Here is a 25,017-nt window from a genome sequence, read left to right on the forward strand (position 1 = left end):
ATCGTGTTGTGAACATTACTGTTGTCCGAGCTCTAATTTATCGGCAGTTTAAATCAGTTAGACGAAATTGGGAGTAATTATCCCGGCCTGCGATTGCACAGAAATGTGCGTTGGTTGTCAAGGGGGAAATTGCTCAGATGTATTTGGCATGCCTGGGCGAATTCAGGCCATTTCTTGAAATTAAATTTCAAGCATCCCAAACTACGTTTCACTATCTTGTGGCCTTCATTGGGCATCTAAACTAGCTCAATGTGAAAATGCAAGGCAGTGGAAATACGGTCTTGTCCCTTCAACAGGCGCTATTTGCAAGCTCAAACTCTTAATCAAGGATGATGAAACCGTTCGTCCTCGGTTTCAACAAACGCCTTCCTTGCTGAACCTGTCTTAAGTCTCTGCACTTGCTGCCCTGGTACGACCATCACATCCACCAAGATCCCTACTCCTGTCTCCTCATTCTCAGCGGTTGCATTCATATGTAGAGCAGAAAAATAAATGTACAAGACCATTGCATTTGTTCACAAATAGCGCATTTATTATTAAAATTTTTATAATTTTATATATATATATATTTTTATAATTTATTAAAACCATGTTCTGCAGATCTTATCCCTATAGATTTATTAATCAAAATACAGATAACAGCTGTCATCTGTCCTAGGCCTACATTAAATAGCAAACCTAAACTTTACTTGGCTACTGCTACTTCTGGGCTGCTGACTGTCACTAGCACCAAGGTGGTCCTCTGTGTTTTTTGTTCTGAGATTAGGTAACATTAGCTTGGAGAGCTTGATGCTTCTTTCTTTGGAGAAGTAAACAAAACGTAGACTTAATCAAACAAAACGTAAACTAAATCTCAATGAGACTCAATTGCAATGAACACACAGTTTCAATCACAGTTTCTCTTGGACTCACGGCTGATCCTGGAAGACGACAACCTACTATTGACCAGTAGCGTTACGTAAAACTGTTAGTCAACCAAAGTTAGTTGTTCAAGTATTCACAGGGGACACCCCATCCCCCCTCCCTATAGCTTTTGGATCGATTCGAGGCCGGACATTTCCTTATGTCCGGCCTTATGGGACATGTGTGTGTGGATGATGGCTGGTTGAAGCAGCCGAGTCTGACTGATTGGACTATGGGGTTAGGTGAGGCTGCACATTGAGCAATCAATATGCAACAAGTGTTAAATTGCAAATTAACTGTTCAGACAATACTTTTGTGGCTATGCTAATGTATTGTGTATGTTCCTGTTACCCATTTCAGCTCACTAATGTGAGGAAGCAAGAACACTCAAATCGATTCATTTTCAATCTAGTGGGTCATTCATGGGCACACTGTGCAGAGTTTTGAAAGCAACCAGTGATGTATAAATTAAACTGTTAAAATGACGTTCTTCTAGATAAGTGAAGCAAAATTAGAACTTGCAAGTTTGCAGTTTGCAAGTTTCCATCCGAATTAAGGATCAACAAGAACGAAGGCGAAAGGAGACTCTTAACTTTCTTGTTGCTTAGAAGCAGCCATTCAAACTTGTGGGACGCTAATACCCAAGGAAGTACAAAATGTCATTAGGGAGCCATCAGGACTGATGATGATACACTCTCTGCTGGGAGGTAATGATGTATGCTTCTGCTGTTAAGCCATTCCCCTGCTTTCTCATTAGGAAACATTAAATATTAAAATGCTTACCAATCAGTTCATAATGTTTTTGAGTAAATATGTGTTGCGTTATATTTTTTTGTATTGAGGGGAAAGGATTTAGATGTTGTGGTGTTACCCCTGGCCACAACACCAGAGGGAGGCACAGGGAACAATGTGCCATTGTCAAGACAAGTTTAGAGTTTGTCAACTTTGATGAATTACATTGATTTGTTTGCGCAATTTATCCAATGACAGAATGGCGAATTAAATAGTTTGTAAATAAATGCACAGGCATTAACTACCAAAGATCTGAAATGCTACCTAAACAAATTACTTTGACAAACTGAGACTAACTTTCTGATTCGTCTGCTGCAATAAGTTAGTGGGCAGAAGACAGAAACCTTGCATATATACAAGCTTAAAATGCACAAGAAGCTTAGGACTACGTTATCTGCGGTTCTTAACTTTCTTGTTTAGAAACTGAAACTCAAACTGTCTATACCCCAGGCGGTACAAAAGGTCATTGGGGATCTATCAAAACTGATTCTCCCTCTGCTGGGAGTTAAGGGTGTGAGTTCAAGCTGTGTAACTCAAGTCCCCTGCTAACTCATTTGAACACATTAAATATTAAAATGCTCACCAATCAGTTAATAAAGGTCTTGAGTAAATATTTACAGGTTGAATATGTTTTTGTTATTGAGGGAATGGATGTAAATGGCTACTAGACAGACAATAAATTGAATGTGTTTTCTTTAAGTAGTACAACAAAGTTTTAAAAAGCAGATGGTAGGTTTGAAGTAGGAACAAGTTAAACCACCACTAATGGTATAAAAATGACCATAATATATTAGGAAACATTTTCATTTTATATAATGTAAAAGTAAAAACCAGACTTTTTATACAATCACAGGCTTTAAATATTGTATTGACAAGTTTTGTTGTGCCAAAAGACTCACACATTCATTTTCTCATATATTGGGAACAAAGAAATGTACTGTTGTGTTAATTTACTATATCTCCAAGACTGCTATGTATCTTGACCCCTCCCGAGACAAAATGGTTCTAAAAGGCCCTGATACCTCCATGAACCTCATCCCCAGTCCTGATCATACATAGAACGCCTAATGGCCATAACACACACACAGATGATGCATTTCATTTACTCACAACACAGGTGAAGGTCAAGGGCACCATGAACTGAGTTTAAAATATGGGATCGATGTCATGATTCTCAAATGAACACAAAACAATGAAATATTAGTGTAATGTTTTCTCAGCAGTTTTAATCTCATACGTATTTCATGTCCAGCTCCAACCCGTCAAAATCAATTCAGATCAGACATTTTATAATTAATTAGCACAGACACTGTATAAAGCAATGCTTCCATTAACCACATATTATAAATGTTTTTCAATCACCACAGCTAATCTTTCAAACAGTAGATACAGTACCTTATTACCATGCATTAAACTCCAAACAGAACCAACTGATCTCAACAAAAGAAGATCCATATCTTGGTCTTTTCCCATCAATAGCCTAACGCTGAAAGATTAATACAATCATGTTATTACGCTTACTCTCACACTATGCTTGATAGCAGTATTAACCATTTCTTTGTCACCAACAGATTTGCTGTTGATGGCAAAGCTTCAAAAGATACATAAGCCGTTTCTCAATACCAAGTACGCGGACTACGTACTCGCGGACTTGGAAGTACGTACTTGGCAAGTCCGGACTTTCAAGAACAGACTTCCGAGAACGCGAGTACGCACCTGCAATTGGAACAGCAGCGGACTCGATGATGCATTCTGGGATATTTAACGGTCCCAAGTCCACACGAGTCACCTCCGATGCATCCTCGGTAGAACGGCCTTATCGAGAACGCATCGAGAACACTTCCGGGTTTTACGACAGTACTCGCGTACTCGCGTACTTGGAATTGGAACAGTGCTTGGGCTACCACTGATGACGTTTATCGAGAACGCAAGTACACGAGAACACACGAGAACGCGAATTGAGAAACGGCTATAGTGACTTTCTTTCAGGAAAATGTTATGTGTTGGGGTTAGACTGTAGGGTAAGACCAAAGACATTCATCCACACACACACACACACACACATGCAGACATACATGAGTTAAATAATGATGTCATTCAAATTGTCTCAGACCTTTGGAGTAAATACAGCGCAAATATCAAGCATGTGTTTACTAAAACTCCCAAATTGCAATTAAAGAGTAAAATATATTGATGTGATCAAGATTTGTGAACTGACACATTTTAACCCTGCATTGTGAGTCCCAGACCTGCTTTTGCGCGCTGTGATTTCATTCTATTAACAGACAGACGACACACTTGTTTTTTGTGGCACTGTTATCTCGTCAGCAGGGAGAGGCTGCGTGGGTGTGGTCAATCATGAATGATGAAATTATGTCAGAAGAATTGATCTAAATATTTTAGGACAATTCATAAAAGAGACATTCTCCTCTTCACTCAGCAGTCCTCAGAAGTTGCACACTTCTATCACCCAAACTCTAAACTCTATCATTTTGTGTAAACTTGTTTTGTTGTTATATAAAAAGCCTTTTTGTATAAGTGGGATTTTTACAGTACAATTTAGTTTTTTCAATATACTGGTATTTCTGCATCATGGGTTTCTTCAGTGGTTCGTCCTCTGAACATGATGTAAGAGGAGGTCAATAACCACTATCTGAATTCATGTTTTTCACAATGACATGAAAAAGTAAGAACCCTTCCAAATATCTTGATCATGGACATTACATCCCTGTGTGTGCTTGTCTGTTTGTGTGTCTAAACGTTATAATTGTATATATATTGTGTCACTCTGCTTTCAGATGGGAACTCCCTACATTCTGACTTGAGAGAAGGCCATGCCGAACGACTTCCAACTGCAACAGAACTCCTCTACCACCAACGGGAACAGAGAGAACAAGACGGGAGTTAATGTTGTCGTTTCTTTCATCCCATGCTTCATCTTCCTCTACATAAACTGTGTGATGCTGTACACATTGAGAAGCAAGCCTGTGTTCCGTGAGACGTCCCGTTATCTCCTGCTCTACAACCTCCTATTGGCTGAAACCTTCCAGATGGCATTGGCTCAGATTATGTTTCTACTCGCTGTTGCCATGGTGTTCATGACACGCTTAGCGTGCCTTCTAGTTGTTATACCGACCATAATTACCACTGTCACATCGCCGTTCAACCTGGCCGTGATGTCGTTGGAGAGATATGTGGCCGTGTGTTTCCCTCTGAGGTACCCCAGTATCGTCACTGTCTCCAGCACATATGGGGCCATAGCCGTGGTGTGGGTGATCAGCTATGCCAACGCGTTGATCAGAGTTATCATGTTAACGGTTCTTGATACCAGACCCTTTGGTCAGTTCATGGGCATAATCTGTGCTAAGAGCACCATGTTCCAGTTGAAAATATTCTCAGAGTTTGAGAGCGGTTTTGTGTGTGCTCAGTTTGTGTCGGTGGGCCTGATAATTATCCTTTCCTACATTGGAGTGATGGTAGCAGCCAAGGCCGCCTCCATTGACAAAGTGTCAGCCAATAAGGCTTCCAAGACACTCCTGTTGCACATGATTCAGATGGGCCTGAGTCTGTCATCTACCTTGGTAAACACAATACTAACAGGCCTCTATGGGAAAGTAGATGCAAACACTTTCAGGCATCTTCGGTTTTTTCTGTTCGTTTGCCTCATCAACCTCCCCAGGTGTCTTAGTTGTCTGATTTACGGCTTGAGGGATCAAATGATCAGACCGATCTTGATACGACACCTCAGATTAGGAATACATTTTTAAATATCCAATTTTCACACTCACAATATTAATCTATAAGCAATCTTTCACTTTCAAATAATTACCTTCATTATGTTTCAGAATACAACAAAAAATGTACACTATAATATACTTATTCAATTCACTACTAATTTATTTTCGTTTTGAAGGAGTTTAAAAAATAATAATTTTGAATAACTGATATAGCTTCACTTCTCCATATTCTAGCAACCTTATTTTAGCATGTACGCATCTGACATGTACAGCAAATTCAAAGGCCTATACTTCAGTAAAATGTATTCCCGTTTCTTATGGATATATTTAGTCTATACGTATTTTTTGTGTTAGTCAAGTGCATATAAGATTGCATCCCAACAAAATACATTCCTAAAGGTGCTTCTAAAATTAAGATCAACAAGAATCAGTGTGAAAGTAGATTCTAAACTTTCTTGTTTAGAATCTGCAACTCAAACCTTGTATACCCAAGGCAGTACAAAATGTTTGTCAGAACAGATGAGCTTCTTCACCCTCTGCTGGGAGGTAAGAGTCTGAGTTCAGGCTATGTAACCCAGTCCCCTGCTAAATCGTTTGAAAACATTAAATATTAAAATGCTCACCAATCAGTTAATAAAGGTCTTGAGTAAATATTTACATGTTGAATATGTTTTTGTTATTGAGAGAATGGATGAAAATGTCTACCAGACAGACAACTAAATTAAAGTGTTTTCTTTAAGTAGTACAACAAAGTTTTAAAAAGCAGATGGTAGGTTTGAAGTAGGAACAAGTTAAACCACCACTACCGGTAATGGTATAAAAAGCACCATGATATATTAAGAAACATTTACATTTATTTATTAAATGTAATGTTACAAATCAAACTTTTTATTCAATCACAGTAGGCTTGCAATTTAAAATATTGCATTCACAAGTTTTCATTGTAATAAAACATTTATACTTTTATTTATTTTATATTGTCGTAGTATAGAAATCTATTGTTGTGTTTGTTTACTATATTACCAAGTCTGCTATGTATCTTGACCCCTCTTGAGACAAAATGGTCCTAAAAGGACCTGATACCTCCATGAAGCTCATCCCCAGTCCTGATCATACATAGAACGCCTAATGGCCATAACACACACACACACAGATGATGCATTTCATTTGCTCACAACACAGGTGAAGGTCAAGGGCACCATGAACTGAGTTTAAAATATGGGATCGATGTCATGATTCTCAAATGAACACGAGACAATGAAATATTAGTGTAATGTTTTCTCAGCAGTTTTAATCTCATACGTATTTCATGTCCAGCTCCAACACGTCAAAATCAATTCAGATCAGACATTTTATAATTAATTAGCACAGACACTGTATAAAGCAATGCTTCCATTAACCACATATTATAAATGTTTTTCAATCACCACAGCTAATCTTTCAAACAGTAGATAGGTTCTACCTTATTACCATGCGTTAAACTCCAAACAGAACCAACTGATCTCAACAAAAGAAGATCCATATTTTGGTCTTTTCCCATCATTAGCCTAACGCTGAAAGATTATTACAATCATGTTATTACGCTTACTCTCACACTATGCTTGATAGCAGTATTAACCATTTCTTTGTCACCAACAGATTTGCTGTTGATGGCAAAGCTTCAAAGATACATAGTGACTTTCTTTCAGAAAAATGTTATGTGTTGGGGTTAGACTGTAGGGTAAGACCAAAGACATTCATCCACACACACACACACACATGCAGACATACATGAGTTAAATAATGATGTCATTCAAATTGTCTCAGACCTTTGGAGTAAATACAGCGCAAATATCAAGCATGTGTTTACTAAAACTCTCAAATGGCAATTAAAGAGTAAAATATATTGATGTGATCAAAGATTTGTGAACTGACACATTTTAACCCTGCATTGTGAGTCCCAGACCTGCTTTTGCGCGCAGTGATTTCATCCTGTCAACAGACTGAGGACACACTTGTTTTTTGTGGCACTGTTATCTCGTCAGCAGGGAGAGGCTGCGTGGGTGTGGTCAATCATGAATGATGAAATGATGTCAGAAGAATTGATCTAAATATTTTAGGACAATTCATAAAAGAGACATTCTCCTCTTCACTCAGCAGTCCTCAGAAGTTGCACACTTCTATCACTCAAACTCTAAACTCTATCATTTTGTGTAAACTTGTTTTGTTGTTATATAAAAAGTTGCCTTTTTGTATAAGTGGGATTTTTACAGTACAATTTTGTTTTTTCAATATACTGGTATTTCTGCATCATGGGTTTCTTCAGTGGTTCGTCCTCTGAACATGATGTAAGAGGAGGTCAATAACCACTATCTGAATTCATGTTTTTCACAATTACATGAAAAAGTAAGAACCCTTCCAAATATCTTGATCATGGACATTACATCCCTGTGTGTGCTTGTCTGTTTGTGTGTCTAAACGTTATAATTGTATATATATTGTGTCACTCTGCTTTCAGATGGGAACTCCCTACATTCTGACTTGAGAGAAGGCCATGCCGAACGACTTCCAACAGCAACAGAACTCCTCTACCACCAACGGGAACAGAGAGAACAAGGCGGGAGTTAATGTTGTCGTTTCTTTCATCCCATGTTTCATCTTCCTCTACATAAACTGTGTGATGCTGTATACACTGAGAAGCAAGCCTGTGTTCCGTGAGACCTCCCGTTATCTCCTGCTCTACAACCTCCTATTGGCTGAAACCTTCCAGATGGCATTGGCTCAGATTATGTTTCTACTCGCTGTTGCCATGGTGTTCATGACACGCTTAGTGTGCCTTCTAGTCCTTATACCGACCATAATTACCACTGTCACATCGCCGTTCAACCTGGCCGTGATGTCGTTGGAGACATATGTCGCTGTATGTTTCCCTCTGAGGCACGCCAGCATCGTCACTGTCCCCACCACATATGGGGCCATAGCCGTGGTTTGGGCCATCAGCTTTGCCAACGCGTTGATCAGAGTTATCATGTTAACGGTTCTTGATGCCAGACCCTTTGGTCAGTTCATGGGCATGCTCTGCACTGAGGCCACCATGTTCCAGTTGAAAATATTCTCAGAGTTTGAGAGCGGTTTTGTGTGTGCTCAGTTTGTGTCGGTGGGCCTGATAATTATCCTTTCCTACGTTGGAGTGATGGTAGCAGCCAAGGCCGCCTCCATTGACAAAGTGTCAGCCAATAAGGCTTCCAAGACAGTCCTGTTGCACATGATTCAGATGGGCCTGAGTCTGTCATCTACCTTGGTAAACACAATACTAAGAGGCCTCTATGGGAAAGTAGATGCAAACACTTTCAGGCATCTTCGGTTTTCTCTGTTCGTTTGCCTCATCAACCTCCCCAGGTGTCTTAGTTGTCTGATTTACGGCTTGAGGGATCAAATGATCAGACCGATCTTGATACGACACCTCAGATTAGGAATACATTTTAAAATATCCAATTTTCACACTCACGATATTAATCTATAAGCAATCTTTCACTTTCAAATAATTACCTTAATTATGTTTCATAATTTTGAATTTCATTTTATGTTTCAATACAGCATAAAATGTACACTATAATACACTTATTCAATTCGCTACTAATTTATTTTAGTTTTAAAGGAGTTTAAAAAATATTAATTTTGAATAACTGATATAGCTTCACTTCTCCATATTCTAGCAACCTTATTTTAGCATGTACGCATCTGACATGTACAGCAAATTCAAAGGCCTATACTTCAGTAAAATGTATTCCCGTTTCTTATAGATATATTTAGTCTATATTTTTTGTGTTAGACTAGTGCATATAAGATTGCATCCCAACAAAATACATTCCTAAAGGTGCTTCTAAAATTAAGATCAACAAGAATCAGTGTGAAAGTAAACAAGAACTTTCTTGTTTAGAACCTGCAACTCAAACCTTGTATACCCAAGGCGGTACAAAATGTTTGTCAGAACAGATGAGCTTCTTCACCCTCTGCTGGGAGTTAAGAGTCTGAGATCAGGCTATGTAACCCGGTCCCCTGCTAAGTTGTTTGAAAACATTAAATATTAAAATGCTCACCAATCAGTTAATAAAGGTCTTAAGTAAGTATTTACATGTTGAATATGTTTTTGTTAATGAGAGAATGGATGAAAATGTCTACCAGACAGACAACTAAATGAAAGTGTTTTCTTTAAGTAGTACAACAAAGTTTTAAAAAGCAGATGGTAGGTTTGAAGTAGGAACAAGTTAAACCACCACTACCGGTAATGGTATAAAAAGGACCATGATATATTAAGAAACATTCACATTTATTTATTAAATGTAAAGTTACAAATCAAACTTTTTATTCGATCACAGTAGGCTTGCAATTTAAAATATTGCATTCACAAGTTTTCATTGTAACAAAAAACTTATGCTTTTATTTATTTTATATTGTCGTAGTATAGAACTCTATTGTTGTGTTTGTTTACTATATTACCAAGTCTGCTAGGTATCTTGACCCCTCTTGAGACAAAATGGTCCTAAAAGGCCCTGATACCTCCATGAAGCTCATCCCCAGTCCTGATCATACATAGAAAAAAATGAACACAAGACAAGGAAATATTAGCTTAATGTCAATAGTTTTATCTCATCATTTGTTCATGTCCAGCTCCAACACGTCAAATTCAATTCAGATAGGACCTTTTAAAATTAATTAGCCTGCACACAGTTTAAAGCAATGCTTCCATTAAGCAGATATTATAAATGTTTTTAAGTCACCACAGCTAATCTTTCAAACAATAGATAGGTTCTCCTTTATTACCCTGTGTCAAACTCGAAATAAAACCAACTGAACTCGACAAAAGAAGATGCAAATCTTCCCATCATAAGCCTACAGTGTAAAGATGATTACAATAATGTAATGCTTGCTCGCAGACCATGCTTGATAGCAGAATTACACAAACAGATTAGCTGTTGATGGTGAACCTTTAAAAGATATATGGTTACTTATTTAAAGGAAGATTGTATTTGTGTTGGGGTTAGACCAAAAACATTTGTCCACATACAAACATACAGGCATACATGAGTGAAAAAAAATCATTCAAATCCTCTCAAAGCTTTGTAGTAAATGCAGGGCAAATTTCAAGCACGTTTTTACTAAAACTACCACATGGTAATTAAAAAGTGAATAATATTGATTTGATCAAAGATTTGTGAACTGACAACTTTTAACCCCTGCATTTTGAGTCACCTGCCATCCTGTCAAGAGACCGATGACACATTTGTTTTTGTGGCACTGTTATTTCGTAAGCATGCAGGGAGATGCTGGAGGGGTGGGGGTCATTAATGATGGATGAAATTATGTATGAAGAGGTGTTAAATAAATATTATATATATATTTCAGGACAATGTATAAAAGAGACATTCTCCTCTTCACTCCTTCCTCAGGAGTTTAACCCGAAGTTCACCCAAACTCTGAAATTGTTTTGTTGTAGCCTTTTTCGTATTCTGGTATTCCTGCATTATGGGTTTGTTTAGTGGTCCTTCCTCTGAACATGATGTAAGGTGAATAAGTGCTTTTCACAATTACATTAAAAAGGAAGAATCCTTCCAAATATATTGATCATGGATTTTATGTCCCTGTGTGTGTTTGTCTAAACATAATATTTGTATATAATGTCACTGTGCTTTCAGATGGGAACTCCCTACATTCTGACTTGAGAGAAGGCCATGCAGAACGAATTCCAACTGAAACAGAACTCTTCTCCCTCTGACGGGAACAGAGAGGACATGACAGGATTTCGGGTCATCATTTCTTTCATCCCATGCTTAATCTTCCTCTACATAAACTGTGTGATGCTGTACACACTGAGAAGCAAGCCTGTGTTCCGCGTGACCTCCCGTTATCTCCTGCTCTACAACCTCCTATTGGCTGAAACCTTACAGATGACATTGGCTCAGCTGATGTTTCTCCTGGCCTATGGCGGCGTGTTCATGACACGCTTAGTGTGCCTTCTAGTCCTTATACCGACCATAATTACCACTGTCACATCACCGTTCAACCTGGCTGTGATGTCGTTGGAGAGATATGTGGCCGTGTGTTTTCCTCTGAGGTACACCAGCATCGTCACTGTCACCAGCACATATGGGGCCATAGCCGTGGTGTGGGTCATCAGCATTGCCAACATGTTGATCAGAGTTATCATGTTAACGGTTCTTGATGCCAGACCCTTTGGTCAGTTCATGGGCATAATCTGTGCTAAGAGCACCATATTCCAGTTGAAAATATTCTCAGAGTTTGAGAGCGGTTTTGTGTGTGCTGAGTTTGTGTCGGTGGGCATGATAATTATCCTTTCCTACGTGGGAGTGATGTTGGCGGCCATGGCCGCCTCCACTGACAAAGTGTCAGCCAATAAGGCTTCCAAAACAGTCCTGTTGCACATGATTCAGCTGAGCCAGAGTCTGTCATCTACCTTGGTAAACACGATACTGACAGGCCTCAGAGGGAAAGTAGATGAGATCAATTTCAGGATAATTTGGTTTGTTCTGTTTGTTTGCCTCATCAACCTCCCCAGGTGTCTTAGTTGTCTGATTTATGGCTTGAGGGATCAGATTATCCGACCGATCTTAATAAAACACCTCAGATTAGGAATTAAATTGCTAAATATCCAAGTTTTACACTCATGATATTAATCAATAAGCAACTCTTTACCTGCTAACAATAACCTTAATTATGTTACGGAATACAACATAAAATGTAGACTCTAATACACTTATTAAATTCTCTGCAAATTTTTCGGTTTAAAAGGTGTTAAATAAAGAAAATAATTTAAAGTAACTACTTTATGTTCACTTCTCCATATTCCAGCATCTCAAACCAAAATTAAGAATACAAAAACCTTATTCTTGAATGTATGCATCTGACAGGTACAGCAAGTACATAGGCCTATACTTCAGTAAAATGTAGTCCTGTTTCTTAAAGAATATTTTTGTCTATTTGTATTTTTAGTGGTAGTCAAGTGCATATACGATTGCATCCAAACAAAATACATTCCTTAAGGTGCTTCTAAAATTAAGATCAACAAGATCCATGTGAAAGTACATTCTTAAAATTCTGGATTAGAAACTGCATCTCAAACTTTTTATGCCCAGATGAGCTTCTTCACCCTCTGCTGGGAGGTAAATGTGCAAGTTCATGCTGTGTAACCTAGTCCCCTGCTAAGTCGTTTGAACACATTCAATGTGAAATTGCTTACCAATCAGTTAATAAATGTCTTGAGTAAATATTTACATGTTGAACATGTGTTTTTGTTATTGAGGGAATGGATGTAAATGTATATTAGACAAACAACAGACAACAAATTAAATGTGTTTCCTTTAAGTAGTACAAAAACGTTTTAACACAACGGCCAACGGAAGGAGATGGAGGTGTGTAGTAGGAACAAGTTAAACCACCACTAATGATATATAAAGGACCATGATATGTTTAGAAACATTTAGAACAGTAGAAGTAGTGTGCACATCCCCACCGGTGAGGTGCAGGGCAAAAGGGCTGGATACAACTTAAAAAGAATGAGGTGCCCACACACTGCTGTAGCTCCCATATATTTATTGGTGCTGCAACATTGATGTTTGCTGTTGCTGTTAATGTTTAGAAACATTAACATTTAATGAATTACATTCAAAATGAAAAGCCAAACTTTTTAATCAATCACAGTAGGCTTTGCAATTTAAAATAATGCATTCACAAGTTTTTCACTGTACCAAAACACTTATACATTTAGTTTTCTATATTGTCGTAGTATAGAAATCTATTGTTGTGTTTGTTTACTATATTACCAAGGCTGCTATGTATCTTGACCACTCCTGGGATAAAATGGTTCTAAAAGGCCCTGATACCTCCATGAACCTCATCCCCAGTCCTGATCATACATAGAACACTGAATGGCCAGAACACACACAGATAATGCATTTCATTTGCTCACAACACAGGCGAGAGTCAAAGGCACCACAAACTGGGTTTAAAATATGGGATTGATGTCATGATTCTCAAATGAACACAAGACAATGAAATAGTAGCTTAATGTCAACAGTTTTATCTCATAATTTGTTCATGTCCAGCTCCAACAAGTCAAATTCAATTCTGATAGGACCTTTTAAAATTAATTAGCTTGCACACAGTATAAAGCAATGTTTCCATTAAGCAGAAATTGTCAATGTTTTTAAGTCACCACAGCTAATCTTTCAAACAGTAGATAGGTTCTCCTTTATTACCATGCGTCAATCTCAAAATAAAACCAACTGAACTTGACAAAAGAAGATGCAAATCTTGGCCTTTTCCCATCATAAGCCTACAGTGTAAAGATGATTACAATAATGTAATGCTTGCTCGCAGACCATGCTTGATAGCAGAATTACACAAACAGATTAGCTGTTAATGGCAAACCTTTAAAAGATACATGGTTACTTATTTAAAGGAAAATTGTATTTGTGTTGGGGTTAGACGAAAAACATTTCTCCACATGCAAACATACAAGCATACATGAGTGGAAAAAAAAAATCAAATAATCTCAGAGCTTTGCAGTAAATGCAGGGCAAATTTCAAGCACATTTTTACTAAAACTACCACATGGCAATTAAAAAGTGAATGATATTGATTTGATCAAAGATTTGTGAACTGACAACTTTTAACCCCTGTATTTTGAGTCACCTGCCATCCTGTCAAGAGACAGATGACACATTTGTTTTTGTGGCACTGTTATTTCAGCAGGGAGATGCTGGAGGGGTGGGGGTCATTAATGATGGATGAAATTATGTATGAAGAGGAGTTCTAAATATTTCAGGACAATTTATAAAAGAGAAATTCTCCTCTTCACTCAGCAGTCCTCAGAAGTTTAACCCGAAGTTCACCCAAACTCTGAAATTGTTTTGTTGTAGCCTTTTTTGTATTCTGGTATTCCTGCATTATGGGTTTGTTTAGTGGTCCTTCCTCTGAACATGATGTAAGGTGAATAAGTGCTTTTCACAATTACATTAAAAAGGAAGAATCCTTCCAAATATATTGATCATGGATTTTATGTCCCTGTGTATGTTTGTCTAAACATAATATTTGTGTATAATGTCACTGTGCTTTCAGATGGGAACTCCCTACATTCTGACTTGAGAGAACGCCATGCAGAACGAATTCCAACTGAAACAGAACTCTTCTCCCTCTGACGGGAACGGAGAGGACATGACAGGATTTCGGGTCGTCATTTCTTTCATCCCATACTTAATCTTCCTCTACATAAACTGTGTGATGCTGTACACACTGAGAAGCAAGCCTGTGTTCCGTGAGACCTCCCGTTATCTCCTGCTCTACAACCTCCTATTGGCTGAAACCTTACAGATGGTATTTGCTCAGCTGATGTTTCTCCTGGCCTCTGGCCGCATGTTCATGACACGCTTAGTGTGCCTTATAGTTGTTCTACCGGCCACAATTACCACTGTCACATCGCCGTTCAACCTGGCCATGATGTCGTTGGATAGATATGTGGCCGTGTGTTTTCCTCTGAGGTACACCAGCATCGTCACTGTCTCCAGCACATATGGGGCCATAGCTGTGGTGTGGGTCATCAGCATTGCCAACATGTTGATCAGAGTTATCATGTTAACGGTTCTTGATACCAGACCCTTTGGTCAGTTCATGGGCATAATCTGTGCTAAGAGCACCATGTTCCAGTTGAAAATATTCTCAGAGTTTGAGAGCGGTTTTGTGTGTGCTCAGTTTGTGTCGGTGGGCCTGATAATTATCCTTTCCTACGTTGGAGTGATGGTAGCAGCCAAGGCCGCCTCCATTGACAAAGTGTCAGCCAATAAGGCTTCCAAGACACTCCTGTTGCACATGATTCAGATGGGCCTGAGTCTGTCATCTACCATGGTAAACACAATACTAACAGGCATCTATGGGAAAGTAGATGAGAACAATTTCAGGATAATTTGGTTTGTTCTGTTTGTTTGCCTCATCAACCTCCCCAGGTGTCTTAGTTGTCTGATTTACGGCTTTAGGGATCAAATGATCAGACCGATCCTAAAACGACACATCTTATTATGAATGAAATGGCCCAATAAGCTAGTTTCAAACTGTAACTGTAATAACATTTTCAGGATTGTTTCTGGAAGTTAACTGATTTTAAACTATGTTGGGTAAAATAATTGAGCTACCTAAAGCCAAAAAGACGAATAAAACGAAAAAAGCCTTTTGACTGCAGGGCAATACATTTAATGTTAGAGACAGTATGCATTAGGCACTAGCTGATGGGTCCCCTCTCTTAATACATGTCATCACTATTTAACCGAAATAAACCAATCATCCACTAAATAAAACATTGGATAAGATTTTTTGCACACCAAATGACCTAATTGATACTTCTTATTCTGGATCATGTAATGTCTCATCGTGTATCACCAAATGTTGCTTATGTTTATTTTGCCATGTATTTTTTGCCTTTGTTGATTGATATGCTGCTGCTAGGGCCAAAGTATCTAACTCTGTACTTTGAATAAATGTTAGATAGGCTAGTTAACTGGGCTGTAGGCTTTTCTTTTACTCTTCAACTCAATTAAAGTTTTGTAATTTTTAACTGCCTACCACAACCACAATACCCATTGTTCCTTTGTATTGATAACACAACCACAATGTGCTTTTACAGCGCCGACGGACTGCGGATGTAAGGGGGACAGGCTTGGGGGGGCCCAAGGCAGAGGGGGGCCCATGGGAAATTTGAAAAAAAAAAATATATATATATATATATATATAATTATTATTTTTTTAAAGTATTTTTTGATTGTTGTTCAAATAGTTTAATAACATAACTAAATGTCATGCGGCAATATGTCACAGTCACAGTTAAATAAGTCTGGCAGGGGGAACTTTGGTGCTACGCCCCTGTGCTTTTGTACGTATCTTTGTAGTGAGTTTGAATGATGAATGTGTCCATCATAATATGATGGACACATTCATCTCAAACTCACGAGGGCGCATTGGTTCTATCTCATTCCCTATATTATAGGGAATGAGATAGAACCAATGCGCCTTCGAGTGGTGCAATACAGAATCACAATCAGAGCACAAAGTTCCTACAGTAAAATTAAAGCTGTAGTATTGGAGTTGAGATGTTATAAATTAATGATTAACATTATTCTTATAGAAATTATGAACAATATAGGGCTTGACATTAAGCATTTCATTTGTTACTTTACTTGTAAGGACCTTAAACAGGTTAAGCGTCATGTTCCGAATCAGAGATTCAGAATCATATCTACCTTGACAACAATAATTAGAACTTTTTGATATGGTTAGATTTAGTAATGGTTGGATTTAGCATGCCTGTCACAACTTCAACTGAACTAACATCCGTTGAATACACTGTAACTGTCCCAGAGACTTGTTGTTTTGGTTATTCAACTGTTCTAAGTTCCCTATGAAAATTATTGTAAATTAGATGCAATATATATATATTTCTAGTGTAATTCATGTAAGATAAATGTTTTGTAATTCATGAAGGTAAATGTTTAAAAATTATGCCTGTGACATAGTTGGTCACGGGACCTGACCATTGACAGGAAGTGTAAATCGCGGGTTATACATAATGGACGTAAAGTTACAATGTGGATATAATTCTGTTCACGGTCCAAGAGGTGCACACGGTAATGGGTTTATTCACAGTTGTAATATTAAGTCCATTTCTGTGTTAAGCTTGAGATTTAAGTATTGTTTATCGTCCTTTTTTGACAAGCGGTGTACGAGAGTAATAAACCGGTGCAGTTAGATACACAGTAATGTGACCGAGAATAATAACCAATTCAGCCAAAACTGGACAAAGATTTCCACGTGAGAGAGGGAGACAATCACAGTTCTCTGGCTGTGCTTCTTCAGCAGGAAGTCTTGACTCCCAGGGGTCATCCCTTTCTGAAGGTGACCTGAATGTAACATTCATATTCTGACAATCATATTATTAATGCAGATTTCAGTAACACTTCCAATACAGAAACAAGATACAATTTACCCCTTTTTAATATTTACTGTTGTAGCTGTAATACATTGAAGATTATAGGGTTCAGTTTTCACATTTGCACACTTTAAAGCAAACATTTGAAAAAAAAATTAGCTTTCATGACCCTATGAGACACAATCTATATTTAACCTCCCATTCACTTACATTGAGCAGGCTACAAACTACATGGCTACAAGACAAATTAAAGTTAATTAAATAATAATAATTAAAAACAGTAATAAGCTAAATACTGATTTGACTCTCTTTGATCATTTTTTACGTCATTTGTTTAAAATAGACTGTGAGTTTAATTGGTGAAATGGTCTACGCTAAAAGTGGATATTCAGCCAAATATCCAAAGCCTGTGAAATATTTATAGCATTAAGTTAATTAGCTTTGTTTTGGTTCATAGTCCTTCACACAGCTAATGCTTACGTTAGCGAACAAGCTACTTACTTTTCAGCCGAGTTGAGGTGCAGAACCTCAGCACCTCCTCTTCATCATTATGCGCCCAGTCCAATTCATTCTTCAAGTCGCTGATGAACTTTCTCTCCCCATAGACTCGTAATTTGTGAACTTGTTTGTAAGATTTTCCCAGCATTTCGAAACTCAGTTAAGTAACGTTATTTCAACTCTTAGGTAACCTATGTGGTTCAGAACATGCAGAACATGTATCGACAGCTAGTTACCAGCAACCGCTAGTTAGACATTAGACTGCAAATATAAAATTTGGTTTCAAAACTATATTCAGATCGTATTAATTTAACTAAATAGCCAGGTAATAATTATATAACGTAAAACCCTACTGTGATATTTTTGGATTCATGGTTTTTGGGAGCATACCAAATAGATCTTTAACGAATCAGAACAACAAAATGTATGACACTTCAGCTGCAGATATCTCGGTTGTTTATGAAAACCTTCCCTTAGGGTGCTCCTCATCCTACATTAATTGTTTCAACCTGCCCCATATAAGGTCAGCGGTTGTGATTGGCCGGACACAGGAAAACTTGTTGGGTTCCAAAGCTCATCTTAATCCTAATGGTCAAGAATTGATCCCCAACCAAAAGACAAATACAATTTATAAATCTGCCGCTAGATGCTTTTAGAGACTATGACATTATTTTGGAAGTAAGGGTGGGCGGGGGATGTCAGTTGGTTGTGCAACCACACCGCCACATTAGATGGCACTAAATCTTACCCACTGCATCTTTAACTCAAACCACTGAACAAAGAAGACACTGATGGACTGATTTCCAGACATTTTTACTCACCTGCTTCCGTCGGGGTGGTTCATTGGGTGGGGTATGGTGACAGAGGTGCTGCCTTTAACTGAATATGTTGTGCCTGGTACCTGGGACAAAATATTTTTGTGTGAATGGCTTGGTAAAAGCTAGTTTATGCTGATTCAATTTCGGTTAAAAAAAAGAGAAAACATTCACAGAACGGTCTATCTGAAGAGAAGGAAGCTAGGCTAGCAAGTAAACACAAGCTGACATGTACGTTTTTCACCACTCGGGAGCAATAAACCAACCTTGTTCTTTGTAATAAAAAAATACTAATAAAATATGCTGATGTTTGTCGCCCCCTGTTGTCTTTTTTTTTGCTTTTTGTTGCATCTTTCCCCGCTTTTGGAAACCTGACTTTGCTCTCGGACGACATTACGAAGCAATTTTTTTTTACTTCGACGGAGCCTAATAACAAACCGCCAGGTCACGCGCAGATCAGATTCCCGCCCTCCCGCACCATCTCGAGGGTTCATAAACCCAACCGCCAGATTGCCAGACTCTCAATTGAGAGTCAAAAGAGTAGTTATAACAGAGGTAATTGAAGCCTTAGTGTAAATTTACACTGGAGAATTCAGAATTATTATCATTTTATTATCAGTATAATCACCATAAAGTAGGCGCCGGCGGTTGCGTTGTGTTCAGAGTCTGCCCTTTATAATGTAAAAGAATAAGAAGAATACCAACACTAGGGGGCAGCAATGCGTCGGCAGAGGTCTTCGCAGCCAAAGAAAACGGAAGGAAGAAGTAGACTCCCCATACCGTACCCTCATAGGCTGACGATGGGCGACGTGCACAGCGATAGTTCCTGTTTCAGAGTTGTGGATACGAGTTTATGATCAAAATATTAACATTAAATCAAGTGACAGTCGTTGTCTAAAAGCTGGGGAAATGTGGACATCTAGACGACGCTTTGGCGACGACAATGTTTCCGCCTGGTGCCACTCTTTTCAGCGCAGTGACAGTGGGCTCTGTGGAGAAGCCCAAACAAATTAGCTCATCTGACTGACACAGCCACTCTCTGTCAAATGGCCGTAAAACAGTACGCCTGGCAGACGTAACCCGAACCATTTCCATGTAAGAATTAGTGTTTTTCTACCCTGTTAATGGTTGTGTTTTGTTCAGGTTAATGTTCCCTGTGACTGACAGATAAGGAGATGAGGGCCATAGCTACCTAGTACCTACACGACGCACTAAATGTTGAACATGTAAGACCATAGTAATGCGCTCATGATTGAGTTTTACTGATGCCAATCTGAAACAGGCCGTCTGAAAGACACGCCAACGCTTCGTGTGTTTGATTTAAACCTGTGGAGAAAAGATCCTCGAGTATAATGTATTTTGAGAAATCGTCCACTCTGTGAGTTCAAGCGAAACTCCCACATTAGGTCATTTTGACTCCTTTCCCCTATTTAAATTCCTCAAAGTTCTGATAAACTCTAAGCTGAAATGTGTGTAATCGGGTCGTGTCACTTTCCTTCAGTTCCTGTTTTGACTTTTTAATGTCAATGAACTGAATGTACAGCCAAGCAGTTGAATGAATACCAGCAACGATTATCCTCTTTGATAATCCCATCTAATAATCCAATTGCCGACGACCTACTATCAACGTTATCTATAGTATCTACCTGCTATGTTGACATTTACAGGATGCTGCTTGGATCGTATGGTGGCCTGGATAAGGACAAGCCACTTCTCCGGCTTCCATTCACACATTTTGCGGTTGGCACAGTGTTGCTGGCGCTGACCGGTTTGTTAGCCTGCCTGGTCTTATCACTACTGTACCACTTTGACGATTCAACCTACACACACTGTCATGTAAGCTGTGCATCTTCCTCATTCTTTCATTAACAACTTGGATCAGATTATTATTACTGAGAGCTCGGAGGTGAACGTCATCTCACTCGGTTTGTGTTGTTGTTGACGGGCCGCAGGTACCAAACTACCTCCCGTCGATCAGCGCCTCCATCAGCCTGGTGCCCGAGCGCTACATCTGGCGCTGCTGCATCGGCCTCCACTCGGCTCCGCGCTACCTGGTGGCCGTCGCCTACTTCAGCTTCTACTGGGGGCGCTTCGCACGGAGGAGGCTGGAGCTGCTGCTCAGCGGCCTGGCGCTGGTCTGCGGCCTGGCGGAGAACACGGGCCTGCTGCTGCTCACCTACGTGGCCTCCACCGAGACCTACAGTCAGTACACGCTGCGCACAGGGCTGCGGTCACTTGTTGCTGAACCCCCCCCCCACTGGACCCTCGCTGAACGCGTTCTGCTCCACAGGGAGCTGTCACGGTCGTTTGGCATTGAAAACAATCAATGTACACAGAGTGATGTTGTCGTTTATGAGTTGACGCTTCGGTGCACCTTATTAAGGCTGCGCTTTGCAGCCAAATTAAAAAAAAAAGTTGTTGAATCGCTCACTAGACGCGACACACAATTTTCAATGTTGCGTTGCTTGCACTGCGTCATACCTTTTTACCTTTCCCCTGTCGACACAGGTGTCCATAAAAACGGCTTCATCGTGTTCATCGCCAGCTCTCAGCTGCACATGCTCATCACTTGCAGACTGTGGCAGGTCATCAAGAGACACTGTGTTCACCCAGAGGTTACAATTTGTTTTTGTGTGTGTGTGTGTGTGTGTGTGTGTGTCTGTCTCAATAGCATCCATAAGCCATTTAGAGCATCGTCATAATCTTAAGGTTTGATTCTTATTATCTATCTTCAGGGTGATAACACCTGGAATGCAATGCAGACAACAAATCGTGGCCGTACTCTGTGTTCTGTCCGTGTCCAGACTGCGGCCACTGAATTCTAGTGCCCATTCTTTACAGTCGCCGTTTAGGGTCCAAACTCCAGCTTCACACTCTGCCCTTTATCGAGACACGTTGCCAAGCAACATGATTGCTGCGCAGGCCTTTCGACTTCCGATTGACCCTAGAAATCCCTTACCCCCAGTAACCCTGAACTTTCAGTGTTTTTCGTCGTAGGCACAATAGCCATCTTTTACATTGTAGACTTATGGTTGGAACTTCCTCATTCTTGAAATTCCATTCTGGGGTCCATTTTATCCAGATTGCTGTGAATCCACTGAAATCGTTTGGAACTGTTTGAAGTTAAGCATTAGGACGGTTAACTTGGGTAAATAAATAGGTCAGAAAGAAGAGCTACACATAACTGTTTTTTTGTTTGCCCAGTGTCAGCTCATTTTTCTCCATCCATTCCAGAGACCACAGCAAATAGTTCTCAGATTTCAAAATGTACCTTTTATTTGATCTCTTGTTTTAAGTAAAATATTCTCTCTCTCTCTCTCTCTCTCTCTCTCTCTCTCTCTCTCTCTCTCTCTCTCTCTCTCTCTCTCTCTCTCTCTCTCTCTCTCTCTCTCTCTCTCTCTCTCTCAGGAAGTGACATCGTACCGATGGAAACTGCGCCTCTTCATGTTCAATATCAGCTGTTGCATCGCTGCTGCGTACTTCTTCAACCGCCACAACAAGTACTGTGAATCTGGAAGTAAGTCACAACCGGTGCAGTTGCTCTTTCCTGATGGTTTTGGCCCCCAATAAAAGTAACTTGGAAAACTTGTTTGGTGGGGACCTGTACCATGTACTGACGTTCTGCTTGTGTGGACTCGTCGTGATGTGATTGCTGCAAAATTCTGTAGGCTGCATCACTAGCCACCGTCACTAGCAGACGTGTCTTTAAATAACAGTCTCGTTAGAGGAAGTGTGCTCAGTGAACGGACTAAATGTGTTGAAATCTGCAGTTTCTGTTCGAATTTAGTTTCTGCTTTTATATTTAAAAGTGCTTCTCTTCGCCCAAAGGCCTCTGCCTGTTTGTATTTCTCTCCAATCCCACGCTGTGTGTCTCCCTACTGCTGTCTCCCTACTGCTGTCTCCTTACTGCTGTCTCCCTACTGCTGTCTCCTTACTGCTGTCTCCCTACTGCTGTCTCCTTACTGCTGTCTCCTTACTGCTGTCTCCCTACTGCTGTCTCCTTACTGCTGTCTCCCTACTGCTGTCTCCTTACTGCTGTCTCCCTACTGCTGTCTCCTTACTGCTGTCTCCCTACTGCTGTCTCCTTACTGCTGTCTCCCTACTGCTGTCTCCCTACTGCTGTCTCCCTACTGCTGTCTCCTTACTGCTGTCTCCCTACTGCTGTCTCCTTACTGCTGTCTCCTTACTGCTGTCTCCCTACTGCTGTCTCCTTACTGCTGTCTCCTTACTGCTGTCTCCCTCTCCTTCCAGTCTACACCCTGTTTGCACTGTGTGAGTACCTGGTGGTCCTCTCCAACATGGCCTTCCACATGACCGCCTTCTGGGACTTTGGGAGCAAGGAGGTGATGGTGGCCACGCGTCCTGAGGACAAACGCTACTGAACCGGACAGTGCTACACCCACGCAGCCCACCACCACCACAGTGCCTCCAGAGTCCTTACGGCCACAAGCGTCCGTTCATTTCGGGGCAGTGCAGGCCTGGGAGCCGGCGTTGCAACAGGAATGGCTCTCAGGGTGACTGGGAGTTTTTGCTGTTGGTCACAATTGATGCTTGATGATGATTATTGACATTTCTGAGCATAATTCTGTTCAGTCTTTACCACATGCCGTAGTCCGCTTAAGAACATGCAAAGCGGACCAGATGGGTTCTTTGTGGACTTTCATGCAAAATTTTTGCACTCACAAAATTCGTGTGACTGCTGAAATAGACGTATTTTGCGGTAGTGCCTTGCCCAAGGACCCCATCAAACTCAGACTAGTATTTCCCCAAGGGAAATTGCTGTCTGATGAAATGTGGTGACAAAGGGCTGATGTGTCATTTTCAACAGCTGGGTTAAAATTCCCTGCTCATCACCATTTTCCTTTTTTTAGCTTAAGCAACGATCTGTCCGTTCACACAGAGGAAGTCATAGAGGCTAATGGAAAGATGGGACGCTCATTTGCCGTCATGCAACAAACTGCTCACACGCAGCTAATCGAGGTCACATGCTCGTTGCTCAGCGCCCTCACTCTCCTGACTGAGCAGGAGAGCGTCACTCGCACCGGCTGTGAACTCACCACGTCTCCCCGGTCACAGCCACGTTCAGACATTCTGAGAGCGAACGACTGACTGGGACCCCAGGGGTTGGTCAGAACATTTGAGTGTTCGGCCCGGCTGGGGTCAAAATGAGTCATACAGGTGGAGCGAGCACACACACGTTAAGACACATTCCACTCTTTTGTATTGTAGTCAACATGTTGGAATAATGTTAAAGTTGTGCTCCTGATTTAGAAGTGTATCTATCCCAAGGACAATGTTAAATATTCTGGATCTTAAATCAAATGGTTCATTTTTAAATAAATACATAATAAATGCATAACAAAGTATATTCAAGGTCAGTGGTGTCTAGGGCAATTGCCAAAACATAATAAGCTGCTGCCTAAATGTGAGCTAAAAATGTATTATCGTTTAGTGACTGACAGCTTTCTATATTTGTTATTATTCAGAATGGATCAGATTGTTAATCTCAGAAAATGGTAAAGGTTTTTTTTTTTTACATGCCAACGTGGTCATCAGAGATTTTTTACAAGCCAGGACTTAAGAAAAACGTATTGTTGTTAAAAACGAAACAAATGTATTTTCTAGATGCAAAGAGGATATTCTATCTAGATATTGGGGGAAAAGATTGTGGTTTGGCATTGGGTGTCATCAAAGCTATAAAGTAGTTCAGCACCATGTTTGCACATCTCACATACTATTTCTTAACATATGGACTGTTGTATGTGATGTTGATGTGTTGTAGTCGTGTCCGTTAAGGAGAGCATGCTACAGCAAGGCCAAGATTCCTTTGTGGAAACTACATTTCCCAGCTCAACTCCTCTTTACAGGGAGAAGGTAGCTATTGGACAGTCGATCACCCAGTGTTTGGTGCAGTTGGTTTGGCTTTCAAATTATTCTACTTTACATTTAAAATTACAATTTTGAATTACAATATTTTAAACAGACGATCTGGTTGCATCATCATATGCATTATGTTGTAAACATATCAAAGCAAATAAAGATGATTGTTGAAGGAATGTTCCGTAAAAACAAAGGCTTTGTATTTTATAGCTCTGGTTATTTGTGTGAGCCTCATCAGAAAACACATTTCTACACAGCCTGGTTATCAGGTTGAAGTGGAGTTGATTAGGTATACCTAGGTGCCCTGATGTGCAAGCTCAAAAACTAGATCATTCTTGATTTTCTGTGCCACAGTGGTTTTACAAAAGGACTGTTGTGGGACTGAATACTCTCTAGTTGTATCGACCGTTTACATTGTAAA

General features: G+C 39.8%; 5 protein-coding genes across 5 annotated transcripts; all 5 read left to right on the top strand.

The window, feature by feature from the left end:
* Nucleotides 1–4,529: 4,529 nt before the first annotated feature.
* LOC311353817 (odorant receptor 131-2-like) lies at nt 4,530–5,462 on the top strand (the record flags this gene model as incomplete). Its single annotated transcript, XM_084473630.1, has 1 exon — nt 4,530–5,462. One exon carries the CDS (start codon nt 4,530–4,532, stop codon nt 5,460–5,462), a length of 933 nt encoding a protein of 310 aa, XP_084329756.1.
* A 2,503-nt stretch (nt 5,463–7,965) lies between these two features.
* Nucleotides 7,966–8,934, top strand: LOC311353818 (odorant receptor 131-2-like; the record flags this gene model as incomplete). Its single annotated transcript, XM_084473631.1, has 1 exon — nt 7,966–8,934. The coding sequence occupies one exon, from the start codon at nt 7,966–7,968 to the stop codon at nt 8,932–8,934; it is 969 nt and encodes a 322-aa protein (XP_084329757.1).
* A 2,209-nt stretch (nt 8,935–11,143) lies between these two features.
* LOC311353819 (odorant receptor 131-2-like) lies at nt 11,144–12,100 on the top strand (the record flags this gene model as incomplete). The annotated part of the gene is made up of 1 exon (XM_084473632.1): nt 11,144–12,100. One exon carries the CDS (start codon nt 11,144–11,146, stop codon nt 12,098–12,100), a length of 957 nt encoding a protein of 318 aa, XP_084329758.1.
* A 2,566-nt stretch (nt 12,101–14,666) lies between these two features.
* LOC311353820 (odorant receptor 131-2-like) lies at nt 14,667–15,506 on the top strand (the record flags this gene model as incomplete). The annotated part of the gene is made up of 1 exon (XM_084473633.1): nt 14,667–15,506. The coding sequence occupies exon 1, from the start codon at nt 14,712–14,714 to the stop codon at nt 15,504–15,506; it is 795 nt and encodes a 264-aa protein (XP_084329759.1). The 5' UTR covers nt 14,667–14,711.
* A 4,015-nt stretch (nt 15,507–19,521) lies between these two features.
* Nucleotides 19,522–23,131, top strand: pgap2 (post-GPI attachment to proteins 2). Its single transcript, XM_084474339.1, has 6 exons — nt 19,522–19,811; nt 20,384–20,552; nt 20,669–20,918; nt 21,225–21,331; nt 22,125–22,233; nt 22,968–23,131. Coding segments are annotated over exons 1-6 (768 nt in total). The 5' UTR covers nt 19,522–19,809; the 3' UTR covers nt 23,099–23,131.
* The last annotated feature ends 1,886 nt before the right edge of the window (nt 23,132–25,017 follow it).

The sequence above is a fragment of the Micromesistius poutassou genome (assembly GCF_964030765.1).
Source record: "Micromesistius poutassou genome assembly, chromosome: 10".
In the NCBI taxonomy this organism is placed as follows: domain Eukaryota; kingdom Metazoa; phylum Chordata; class Actinopteri; order Gadiformes; family Gadidae; genus Micromesistius; species Micromesistius poutassou.

What these genes read in the sequence shown, in the direction of transcription:
- pgap2 (XM_084474339.1), top strand. An exon ending in GACACTGTGTTCACCCAGAG is followed by an intron (nt 21,332 to 22,124) that starts GTTACAATTTGT and finishes TCTCTCTCTCAG; the next exon opens with GAAGTGACATCGTACCGATG. An exon ending in CAAGTACTGTGAATCTGGAA is followed by an intron (nt 22,234 to 22,967) that starts GTAAGTCACAAC and finishes CTCTCCTTCCAG; the next exon opens with TCTACACCCTGTTTGCACTG.